This window comes from Leptidea sinapis, chromosome 44, assembly GCF_905404315.1.
Source record: "Leptidea sinapis chromosome 44, ilLepSina1.1, whole genome shotgun sequence".
NCBI lineage: Eukaryota > Metazoa > Arthropoda > Insecta > Lepidoptera > Pieridae > Leptidea > Leptidea sinapis.
Window position 1 is genome coordinate 7,921,085 of NC_066308.1, and position 13,668 is coordinate 7,934,752.

At 32.7% G+C, this 13,668-nt stretch overlaps 1 protein-coding gene across 1 annotated transcript in view; it reads right to left on the reverse strand.

Annotated features, from left to right (window-relative positions):
* Window positions 1-516: 516 nt before the first annotated feature.
* LOC126977260 (protein eiger) overlaps window positions 517-13,668 on the reverse strand; it is a 72,123-nt gene continuing 58,971 nt past the window's right edge. The window contains exons 5-8 of the mRNA XM_050826003.1: window positions 10,033-10,126; window positions 8,190-8,274; window positions 5,480-5,631; window positions 517-2,984 (exon numbers count right to left, since the gene is read on the reverse strand). Coding sequence (XP_050681960.1) covers window positions 2,697-2,984; window positions 5,480-5,631; window positions 8,190-8,274; window positions 10,033-10,126 — 619 coding nt within the window. The 3' untranslated portion in view covers window positions 517-2,696. The remainder of the gene's footprint in view (window positions 2,985-5,479; window positions 5,632-8,189; window positions 8,275-10,032; window positions 10,127-13,668) is intronic.

Consider the following 13,668-nt stretch of genomic DNA (forward strand, 5'->3'; position numbering starts at 1 on the left):
CAGTCGCCGTCCAGCCCGTGGACCTAAATTACTCCGCGAGCACTTAGGCTTCGCTCGAAATTGTGTGACAAGGACTCAATAGGACTGGGGTAGAGTTTTATTCTCGGATGAAGCCAGAATATCACTATATGGTGAGGACCGACGTCGGCGAGTACTGCAAGTAAGGCAAGGGGATCGTTTCAATAACCCTCTATGGTGGAGGTTCAGTTATGTTTTGGGCAGCGATTTATGTATTGGACCGTACGTCTCAAATCGAAATAAAAACTATCCTATCTCTCATGTTGGACTAAACTGCACTCCATGAAGTTATTCCCATTAAAATCCGTTCATTAGTTTAGGAGTTCACTGGAAACAAAGATCAGGACACTGGATTTATATATATAATTTTTTTTTATAATGTAATGTAATACTATGTAGTAAAATATATCGCCAACCGCCATTTTCATCATTGATTGACATCACATTTAAGCCCATACTCATAAATCGGTTCATTATATTAAAAAAATAAAATTCGACTTAAAAAAAATAGTTTATTCAAAATACATAGTACTTAACAATGCCACATTGCATTTAAGAAAAATAATGCATAAATAAATTACGCTCAAATATAAAGTTAGTGTACTTATACGGCATTACAAATAAACTTGGTATTAGTTATACCTGAGATTAAACAGAGAATATGCAATATATTTACAAAATAGACATTTTGCTTATGATTGGTTTATTCAGACGTAAAACGTTTCCCGCGTTTATTACAAGGCTGCTTGACATTCAGGAAACTTCAGAATTCTGATTGTATTGACAGTGTTGTCAGAGATATAGTCCAACATTTTTAATATTCTTGGCTTATTCTCAGGAATAACTTTATACCAAGTTTATTTGTAAGGCCCCTAAAATATATCAATAGCGAAAGCAGCAGATCTTTTGTTGACAATATTGTAGTTGCTTTTGCTGATTAGTAAAAATACTCTATGTATAGAAAATTAAGAAAATATTCTTAGTTTTTTTTATTAATACGATTATCACACATTTAAACCAAATAACCTTTTAAAATGGTTAAGACGCGTGCAATTAGACTTATCTGAATAACGTTGCAGAAAATTAATATTGATTAAACACACAAATTAAATTTTAAAACAAAATTTATGATCAATGTGGGACTCGAACCCACGACATTTCGTTTTAAATCACGTGCATCAATATCACGTACTTAACAGTGACCAAGCCGACAGCAAATGTTAATTACACGCGTTTTAAATATTCTATCCTTTTAAAAAGTATATTTTATAAATATTCTTGAAACTCTATTTCCAATACAGCTCTGCAAGCCCTGGAGCCATATTTACCATTAATTTTAATTGAAATTAATAATTAGTTAAATGGCACACTTGACTAAATAATATTTACAATAATTCCGTAATATATCACCAATACTATGATATAGTTTATTCAGAAGAGTTTGCATATTTAATAAGATGTAGATTTGTTCTCGTTATGAAAAATGAGGGCACGCATATAGTAGGAAATAATGGATACTTTTTAAAATATGATTCTGCGTCATGAAATAACAAAAGGCTCTATCATAAATCACTCGGACTGTAGCCCACGCTTAGAAAAAATAACGATAGTGTCAGATAAGTTGGCTATTGTATGAAAAGTACGTAACAAAAATTACTATAGGTTCATTATATTAAATTATTTATTGCATATATTAAATAATATATTAAGGGCTGTTTCACAAGGTCCAAGTAAAGTTCCTGATAGGCTACTTGCTACTTACCTATTAAATAAAATAATTCTTAAATTGATCATGATTCATTTTATTGTGAAAATAGTAGTAGAAGTGCTATTTAGAAATATATACAAATAGAAATCCGTAAAATAGGAACAAAATTATCACTCAAAGCTATTAAGCTTGTGTTACGTTATTTCGTCTAAGAAACAGTTTTTTTTAATATTTTCATTTCGTCAAACGGGACTAATAAGTACGAGGTTGGCAGACCGATCTATCAGATAAGTCTTAAGTAATCTAGAAAATTAATACAGTGATTGTGAGAGTCAGTTTTATCTGGAAACTTTTATGTAGCCATTAATTTATCTAGATTATGACAATCTGCTAGGATTACTTGGACATTGTGAAACAGCCCCTAAATGACATAACTTACAAAAACTTGACACGCATCTTTAAAAAATATTTAATTCATACGCGTCACTTCCACGAGCGATTCATGTTTATTTTACTTGACGGGATTTCGAGAAAATTCAAAATATCTTTGACATATTAATGTATCTTTTCGAGTGTACGTACGTTATCTAGGGACTACAAAACGGCTGGATTTATTTATAATTTTTAGACAAATATTAGATTAGCCGAGAAAATGATACTGTGAATTATGTTTTCTGTCAAGATCTCTGATTATACTATGAGAATTAGTGATATGCGGCCGAGTGTTATTAGTATGCTATACAATACAATTAATTGTATTCATATATGATCTGTGAATTCAACTTCTAGTTATCAAACACTAAACAAGAAGACTCAAAATATCTAAAATCAGAATGAAATGTGAGGTTTCTGGGTTGATAACTTTAATTTGATTTGTTCTCTAAAAATAAATATTACGATATTATAGCTAATAAGACATCTTACTTATACTAAGTCGAATAGAAGACTTTTACCAACACAATCTATTAGTCTACATTTCTTCGTAAGGCTCTTCAGCATCAGCCAGCTTCACAAGACCTATGAAACTCTTTTCTGGCTGCATCAACGAGTGTCTGTCACCACCGGTGTTACGAACTGCGAGTCTGTCACCAGCTCTGAGGAAGAGTGCTGCAGCGGAGAAGCAGGAGTTGGGCTTGTCGAGGGGTTCTGATGAATGTGAAGATAAAGCACATTGTAGGAGAGTGTCCCGGTTATCTGTGTAGGGACTCGTTCTGTGCAACACCCAGGATATTATGTCGTGGCTATCCAGGTAGTATATCTGAAACAATGTTTAATTTATAGGCAACTAGATTAACATTTCCACTTTATAGTTACAATTACATTTGAATTCCTATTCATTTTTCATTCATAATTGTATTATATCGCTTATCTCTCAAAACTTTATAATAAGACTAATTAGCTGACCCGACAGAGTACAGACGTAGTTCTGCACATAATAAATAAAATACTGTTTTTTATGAATTTTCAATAATATTCATAACACCAAGAATTATTTCGTAAAATATGCTCCCTGTTGTTATAATGAAATTGTTTCACAGCAGAACTGTCAAACCGTGCGCCAATAAATTCTGTCATAGAAAATATGTCCTTACAAAACAAATATTGGTAATAAATATAATTATGGGTCCCAAATCGAAATAAAAACTATCCTATCTATCAAGTTGGACTAAACTTGACTCCATGAAGTAGTCCCCATTAAAATCCGTACAATAGTTAAGGAGTTCACTGGAAACTAACATCAGGACACTGGATTTATATATATAAAGATTTATTCAACAAAATCCGAAGGGATTCTTTATAGTCTTGAAGAAATATAAAGTATTTGGTTAATCAGAATGATATCAATCACAATTAACGACTTCGCAATAAAGCTATAATTGCGTAAAGGTATAAAAACAATAAAAACTGAAATCTATTTTTACACCTTTAAACGGCCAGATTTCGTCCAAACTTAGTAGATTTATCGAGGATCGATGACAATACATTAATTTGATAAAATTATTCAACTTTACAATTTGCAAAATAAGCTCTTTGATAATTTATATAATTTTCATCTATCGTCTATAAGGCAGGAATTATATGTTAATATTAATTTCTTTTCTATTTTTTTACTTCGGTTTTCTATAAATAGCGTGTTTTTAAGGACTATTTATTTCGTCTACAAAATACATTATTCTTCCCAAAGAAAGTTGACAAGCCTGTTAGTAATATAATTTAGTCCTAAATCAAACTGACAAGTAATAAAAAATATATTTTGTAAGTCGATGCGAATTCTCGTGAACGTAATATATCACAGAAACGATAATAAATCATTTAATGATGTAATATGTGCGGTAAAATGAGGGGTTGTGTTGTAACCTGCCGTCTCGATTTCATCTCAGTAACGAAGATAAATCACATCAGCCTAACAATTTGATACGATATAGCTGAACACAACATAAGTAGTTTGCTATGTATTGACTTAGAACTAGTTGACGCCATGATATATACCTATTTTTTTATGAAAATAAGGGACGAGGCGAACAGGACGTTCAGCTGATGGTAATTGATATGCCCTGCCCATTACAATGCAGTGCCGCTCAGGATTCTTGAAAAACCCAAAAATTCTGAGTGGCACTATAACTGCGCTTGTCACCTTGAGACTTTAGTCTCATTAGCCCAGTAATTTCTCTAGCTACGGCTCCCTTCAGACCGAAACACAGTATTTTTTACACATTAATGCTTCACGGCATAAATAGGCGCCGTTGTGGTACCCATAATATAGCCAGCATCCTGTGCAAAGAAGACTCCCACTGATAAATACGTATATATTTCAATATATTTCATCAGCAGTAAAAGTCGTTAAATGCTTGGAATTTGGAATTGAGTCTCGTTAAATATAAATCCAGGTTATATCGATAGACAATAATGTTACTGTTGGATTGAAATCAAAAGTTGCATTGAGTTCAAATTCAACGGCCTTACAAATAAACTTGGTATAAAGTTATACCTGAGAATAAACCAAAAATATGAAAACTGTTGACTACAGGGTGGTTTCCACCACCCGTCACCGTCAAAAGTTCAAGAAATTTAAAAAAACTAAATATGCGGTTTTTGATTTCTTATCAATCGAGGGCATGACTCCTTTCATGACTTTTCCCTTAGTCTTGTAGTCTCCGACTTGGCCATCACCGCACTTCTCAAAAAACCATCCTGTAGATCGCTGACATTACTGTTAATACAATGATAATTCTGAAGTATTCCGAGTGTCGGGCAGGCTTACAAATAAACTTAACAAGATATACTTAAGAATAAACCAATCACCAGCCAAAACATCCTATTTTTGTAAACATTTTCAATATCATAGATTTATTCTTAAGTATAACTTTAAATCAAGTTTATTTGTGACGATCTAGCCGAGTGGTTAGCGACCGTTAGCTTATTGATCTTATACTTAGCTGGAGGCGTATTCGAATCCCGGTAGGTGCAAACATTTATACTCGTATTATGATGAATATGGATGTTTGTTTCCGAGTCATGGGTGTTTATATGTATTTATGTATGTTTAAGTAAGTATATCGTATAAAATATATCGTTGTCTTGCAACCCATAGTACAGGCTATGCCTAATTTGGGGCAAGATAATTTGTGTAAAAGTGTGTCAATAATATTATATTTGTAAGACATGTTTATTGTGTAAGTAGGCCACAAAAATGGCACTTTTATTCAGTTGAATTTGTGTAATCAGTCCCTTAGATGTATACGGTAATATTACCTGAACGTAGACCAGGTAGACTCCTGTGTGGTGGACATGCACGTGGCCATTCCTGGTGAGCGTGGGACGAGGATGAGGGGACGCGACGGTCCATGGCGCGGGATACCAGACGTCGTGCGGCGCACCATGAGCCACGCGTACTAACCCGTTACCTGAAGTTATTACAGTTTTATCGTCAATATAATTTTTAACATCAAAAATTAATTTGAAAATAAATTGTCATTTTTTTAAATGACAATTCTTTTATAGTTGTTTTTAAAACACTTTTTAAATTATAAAAACGCGTGTAATTGTTAATGTGTTTTAATATTAGTTTTTACGTATAAGTTATATATTTTTCAAAAGTTACATGACCTTGTCGGAATCCCACTGAAAACGTGCCATAAAAAATAAAAGCTATCTTTATTTTGATGTAATTGGTAACAGGCGTACGAAATAAATGTGTTTAACTAGTTATCTATGGATTAGTGGTACTACTCATTGTATTTTTAAACTTTAGTGTCTAATCTACGCTACTATTTGTTAATACAAGAGTATGAACATGTAAGAGGATAATTATTACAAAATGTACTGATTTTTTATTTGTAATTCAATGTGTCAGTAGTCAACTCTACAACAGATTTCTTGTATAAATTATTAATAGAATATCTAAACAAAGGGTGGAAAGCACTGTCGTGGCTCATGGGTGTCATTATTGATTATGCCTTGCGAGTGAATTTAATTTTAACTAGCGAGTGATTTCAGTCGCCCACTACTAAGATAGGTTTCATTCCAGAGATGAATACTCTACTTCCCACAGTTACTGCGAGGCAATCAATGAAAAGGCTACAATAATAAATATTTATTTAGTTCGTAATTATATGTATAGAAATATTATCACATTTTGAGCCTATTAAGAAACGGCCTTAACCCTTCTTTAAGCTCTATTGATCGATATCATCATTGAGCTTTTAGGTATTTACCTACTTACCTTTCGACTATTTTGATTCTAGATAATACTTATGGGACTGGCTGTATAGATTTGAACTCTTTGCCTGTCCTAATAATGGACAATAAAACAAAAAAAACTACTTATATTATATTATATAATTATTGACATTTTGTGACATATAATAAACATTGACGAGGTTGTCTAGAAATAATCGGCATGAGTACCGAAAACTATTCCACCTCAATTTTTTATGCGATCCTTTTCAAATTAACTATTGATGATATAAATGCATGTTGCCATGGGGCAACCCCATGCTATATTGTTTGAACCGAAATTGTTTAAACTTTAAACAATTGCAAGGAATTGTTATTTTTCAACCGGATTTTTTTTTATATTCTTTATTAAAATACAAATAAAAATGGTCCTATGACTTTACACGATAAAGTTAATATTTTAGAGATATTATGAATATTTAAAGGTTCGAAAAATTTCAATTGGGTACTTTTGACCCATGAAATGTATATTTAAAAAAAAAGAAATTCAATATAAGTTATACACCTGTTTTTAGTGTTCCGTAGCCGGCAATAACCGGAACCCTTATAGATTCGTCATGTCTGTCTGTCCGTCCGTATGTCATAGCCACTTTTTTCCGAAACTATAAGAAATATACTGTAGTCTACTCTGTGAACCGCAATAACATTTTCACACATAAAATAGAAAAAAAAGCAATAAATTTTGGGGGCTAAAGATACTTTGAACTGAAACTCGAAAATTTTTTTTCATCAAACCCATACGTGTGGGGTTTATTTATGGATAGATAGATAGATATTCAAAAATGATATTGAGATATTTTCTAATACCAATTTTTTAAACCGAATAGTTTGCGCTAGAGATACTTCCAAAGCGGTAAAATGTGTGAGTGTGTCCCCGCCTGTAACTTCTAAAATATGAGAATGATAAAACTAAAAAAATTTTTCAAAGAAATCTTAAATTAAAGGAAAAAAATCTTAAAAAGAGTAAATTTAAGTACCTATCGAGGTTCTTACTCCGCGCCAGTAAACGCACGTGGTCGTTATTTCAATCAATAGTAATCACTTAAGTGGACGTAACCTTAAACATCGAGGTGAATGAACACCAATTCAATTTATCAGATGAACCCATAATCCATCAAAAGAAGATTAAAGTCTGACATTACGTCATACGAGAAGGGTCATTTTTTGAGAGGCTTTTATGATAAAATCTGTGAATGTATAATAATCTGAAAATAATGGTGACAAATAGTCAATTTTGCCAGTTATTCACGACCATTCGTCATTATCTCCAAAGAGGATGTAAATACTACGTTATAAGAGGCGGGGTAGCCCTAAGTAAAAATTTAAATTTAGTTTAGTATGAAACGTGCAGTGAGGTTTCATTTATGTTTGAAATAGTAAGCTTACAGCTGTATAGCGATTGGCGGCGAAGTATAATCCGGCTAAGTTTAAAAGCGAACACTTGCTTAAAACGTAGTGGATTTCGGCTATCTCCGTGTTATACAAGATTATAGCTGTCATCTGTCAATCTATCAATGACTGCACGTTATATATAATCGCTTTTTCGATAGGCTGATTATCATCCATGCTGATTAAGATTCAGACTAAGGCTCTTTTAAGATTTAAACTAAGAAGAATTCATCAGTTAAATTGAAACTACGATATACAACTTTTTTGTTCTGTATTCAAAATGTAATAACATATTTATACGACTATTTTAAGTTGTACAAATTGTATATGTATGTACCTTTGAAATGTTCATGTATTTCGGTGCTGAGATGTGAAGTGTTTCCGTGAAAATGAGCTGCTATGAATGGTCTCCTTACGCCTTCCTGAAATAGATAATAAGAATTTTATTAATGTTATGCACCTCAGTAAAAATTCTAGGTTAAACTGCATAAATATTTACTTTTTCAAAAACATACAAAGTCATTTATGTTATAGTAGTAGTGGTGTGGTAGTAGTAACCTTTACCACTCAAACGTATTTAACAATCTTTGAAATTACAAAATAGTTCTACGTAGGTATTTTGTAAGTCTTTTAATTTCCTGTTCGCTCAACAAAAGAATTTAATTCGAGCTCCTCTATTAACATATCAAATTCAAATATTTTTATTCAAAATAGGATATGTGATGTCACATAATGAAAGTCATAAACTACCACCCATTCCAAAAAGAATGCCTCAGACCTGAGAAGAATGGGCGCAACAAACTCAGCGGGCTTTTTTCTTCATCAAAATATATTATGTTTACAAAGTAATATTGAACAATGTAACTTATTGTTAATTAGCGTGAGGGTGGTCGCTCCATTCCCAATCTGTAGAATCATTGAGAAAGTCATCTATGTTATAGTAACCTTTACAAAACAAACGTTTTTTAATAATTCTTTTGAATATCGTAATACTTTTGTTTTGAACATTTTTCAGGGATCTTGTTGTAAAAGCATATACATCGCCCCACAAAAGACTTACTAGCTCGACTTAGCGGAGTAGTAGGCATAACAAGTTTGTTTGTTCCTCGTGTTGACATTATGATTGTCATAGTTGCTAGCAAATTCCTCAATGTGCTTATGAACATATAGAACAATATCAAGAATATATTGAAAAAGCAACAGTCAAAATTATTTCTTGAAATTTTTCTCGTAATAATTCTTTCATTAAGAGAAAAAAAAATCTAAAATTAATTGATATTTGTCGCTAGTATTGTGAATATAAATATTATTTTGAAATTTACATACATACAATATTAACACATAAATTACATAGAACTATAGATGATAATAACTTATGTTGATGATCGACGCCATTTATTAATTTCTTTTTTCAAAGCCAAAAAAATTTTATTCAATAAGGTTTAAACAAAGCGCTTTTGAATCGTCACAATAAATAATTCTTTTAAATTACTGAATCTACTATAGAGAGCTCATGAGAAGAACATGCAAGAAACTTAACGGCAATTATTTCCAATCAATAGAGTATTTTACGATGGCTGTAATATACAATCCACTATAAAATGCATCGTGTTCAAAGTTTAAAACGTTTTAAACATCTAATATTTCGTAAAAAGTAATAAAGAATAAACTATATTAATTTTCTCGTAATAACGTGATTTATTATTTTCTGATAATAATTGCAATGAAGTGGTGAAAATTATGCTTAAGGCGAAGGTTTAACAGAAAACACGCAAACAAAGTGTTCTTAGACAAGTTTTGTCGTGAAAATATAGCATTTGGAGCTATGAACACTACTTTATCCTGTTACACATACCCTTAAGTCTTATTTGTAGGATGCTAGTCCTTTTATTTTTTTCTCGGCATGACGCATTTATTTAATACTACTCTACGAAAAGTTATTCTCATAACTTGTACTTTTTTTGTGTAGGTACATTTATTAAGATTAATAATCATTTATGAGGATTGTAAGGATATAAACTGTTTGTTTGTCTGTAAAAATGTTACGTTTCCCACGCAAGAATTTTGAAATTTTGGCTCATACCGCTCAAGGTCGCTGGCATTCAGTGTCGCCTTAATAACGTTAAGGTACATCTTAAGTGCGAAAATGTGGAAATATCTATTAAATATATTAAGCTTACTTCAGCATTACTGTCCCTGATGGTCCTCGAAACGGTGTGCAGCGGCATTTTCGTCGTACCCTCTGTTACTGGACTGTACTTCTTTGTTTTACGTCTGTGAAATAAAAAGTAGTTAAAAAAAACTAAAAAACACGCTTTTATAGAAACCTGTATTAAAAAATTGAAAATATTTCATACTTTTCAGTTTGGTTTAATTGTAAAAGCGTGTTTTTAAACTATTATTTGCATTGTTTAAATTTAATTAAAAAAAATCTTTGGTATTCGAAAATTTCCTAACATTAGATAAATAGGTTAAAGTAATGTCTTTAAATGATGAAATGTAATATAAAAATTAACATCAATTCCTGCCTTATAGACGATAGATGAAAGTTATATAAATTTAAAAAAAAAATCTTATTTTGCAAATTGAAAAATCGAATAATTATATCAAATTAATGTATTGTCATCGGTCCTCGATAAATCTACGAAGTTTGAACGAAAGCTGGCCGTTTAAAGTGGGTCAAAATAACGCCCAAATGAGTCGGTTACAACATACAGGTGAAGCTAATAAGCGTGTAAAAATATACACGTTTTTAAGATACATGCATATGAACAGGAAGCGATCGTCATCCATCCGTTTAATCACTACATATTGTAAAACAAAGTCCTCCGCCACGTCTGTCCGTCTGTTCGCGATAAACTCAAAAACTACTGCACCTATCTTCACGCTGTTTTCACCAATGGAGAGCGTGGGTCTCGAGGAAGGTTTAAGTATATTATTTGTTAAGTTTTTGTATGGATTTTTGTACACAATATTAAAATGGATATAATTTTAAATTATTAAATATTTCGTGAGTCATTTTTAAATAATTTATTAATACGGCTTTACTCATGTTTTTGTCGGTGTCGGTACCGACTAGTTTCGGATATTGTGAGTACATCTTGTGCACCCGTGGACACCAATTGTGATACAGTGTCAGTGATACCGTGCTCGTCATCACCCCAAGTCCGCAGTAAGAGGTGGGACGTTTTCGCGAACCCACCTAACTCACCATGATGAAGGACCTCCGAATGGTCCGAAACTAGTCGGTACCGACACCGACAAAAACGTGAGTAAAGCCGTATTAATTAATAATAAAATAATTGGATATATACATATACCATCTATACATACTATACATATGCCATCGGACTTTTTTGTAGACCTATAATACAAGATACACAATTCCAACATACATTATTTTGTTATATCTCAAAGGGTTTTTTGACAGCGTTTTCGTTGAATCTCCCGAAGAGCTTAAATACAAGGTTAATGTAAGGAAGACATCAGGAAATTACATGATAAGTCAATTTTTATTTATGTAGCTTTATGTATATAGTTATGTTCGCCCAGTATTCAATGACTACACTGGCCTGCAAAAGTAAGTATCACACTTTTCAAATTATTTTTTTTTCTTAACTATAGAAGGTAGAGATTTAAGATTAAAAACGTTTTGTTGCAAATTTTATATGCTTTAATTCTTAGAAACTAAAATTATACATTAGTATCATTTTTAACTTCACGCTGATACCGACCTCCTGAATATACTCTTGTATGATATGAGCCGTGTGTGGCCGGGCATTATCATGCATCACCATCGATCCATCACCCATATTTGCTAAATACGGTCCTGCATACTCATTGAGAATCTCTTGAGCATATCTTTGCCCAGTAAGGGTGCCATTTTCTATGGCTACTAGCTCTGTGCGACCTTCTGAAGATATGCCAGCACATACATGTACACTGCCTCCACCGTATTGGACTCTTTCTGAGATGCAGGCTTGAAGGTATCGCTCACCAGGTCGCCTGTAAACACTTCGCCTTCCATCAGAAGTGTAAAGGGAGAATCGAGACTCATCTGCAAACAAAATTCTTGACCATTCTTCTTCATCCCACTGCATGTGTTCACGGGCGTTTCGTAGTCTCGCTACTCGATGCTGTCTCTCGAGTTTTGGGCCACTCGCTGGTCTTTGGGGTTTCAAATTTGCTTCAGCAAGTCTTCTTCTCACTGTACTATCACTAATGTAGTCCCTCCGGGTCTGAAGTAGCTGTTGCTGGACTTCAACTGCATTTTGGTGGCGATTTCTTAACACAGTGGAAATAATATAACGATCTTCTCGGGCACTGGTACACCTGGGTCTGCCATTACAAGGTCTCCTCAGATGGTGTCCAGTCTCTTCGTACCTTCGCTTTACCTTCTGGACCGTTCGTACCGTCACACCCACCATTCTTGCAGTGCAACGCATACTGATGCCTAGTTCCAGGAAAGCCATGATCCTAGCACATTGTTCAGCTGAAAGAGGCATGATAAATAAATGTTATGTGCTTTTTAGCATTAATTTTTAAAACAAGACCCATCGATTTTGAAAAAAAATTAAAACAGAAAGAAAAATGTGAATGGTAAAATTGTAATTCGGAAACGTCCACTTTGAAAAAGGAATGGTTTTGTTTTTGAAGTTTTTTTTCAGCCAATTCTTAAAAGAAAGTTACCGACTATAAAGTTTTTATGTACAAAATTAAATTCTCTTTGGAGTCCTTTTTATTTAGAAAGTATATCTTGTGAACTTAAAACGTTATCCCAATTTTAAAAGTGTGATACTTACTTTTGAAGGCCAGTGTATATTTAAATTCAAATATTTTTTATTCAACATAGGATATAAAATCACTTTTGGAAAGTCAAAAACTTCAACCCATTCCAAAAGGTATGCCTCAGACATGAAAAGAACGGGCGCAACAAACTCAGCGGGCTACTTTTTTTTTAATAAAAATATGGTTATAATGTAAAATCGTAAAATGAAATTTATTATTTAATAGCATGTTGGCAGTCGCTCTATTCCCATCAGTGGTATCATTAAGAAAGTCATTTATGAGTAACCTTTACCACACAAACGTTTTTTAACAATTCTTTTGAATTTCGTAATACATTTGTTTTGAACATTATCTGGGATCTTGTTGTTAAAGCTGCAACGCCCTACAAAAGACTTACTAACTCGACCTAGCCGAGTAGTAGGCATTATGAGTTTATATTTGTTCCTGGTGTTAACATTATGATTATGACAATTTCTGGCAAATTCACATATTATCTGCTTATATACATAACATTATCAAGAATATATTGAGAGGCAACCGTCAAGATGTTCATTTCTTTCAACAATCAAGATTTTGGAACGGTCTAGATGTTTATTTCTTTAAATTTTACTCTCAATTATTCTTTAGGACCTAGGTTATAAATAGCACGAATAGCCCTCTTTTGCAATACAAAGATTGTATTGATATCGGCAGCATTGTCTCGAAGCAATATAGTATAGGACATATTACTATGAAAATAAATAAGGAAAACTAGTCGCGCCGTATCAACGTGGGTTATAAAAATATAATACGAAGCCTTACAAATGTAGATCAAACCTCAATTATGTAAACACCGCAACCTGAGATATTTGAGCCGACTGTATCACGTTACACACATATTAACCACGTAGGTATAGCCATTTCCACCTGTAGACATCTTATCTTACGTAAAGTTTTTTCTGGAATCATATTTTTGTAACATCTTTTACGAGGGTATTTTATCTACACATAAATAAAATTGGCGTGTCTGTTTGTAATATTGAAATAAC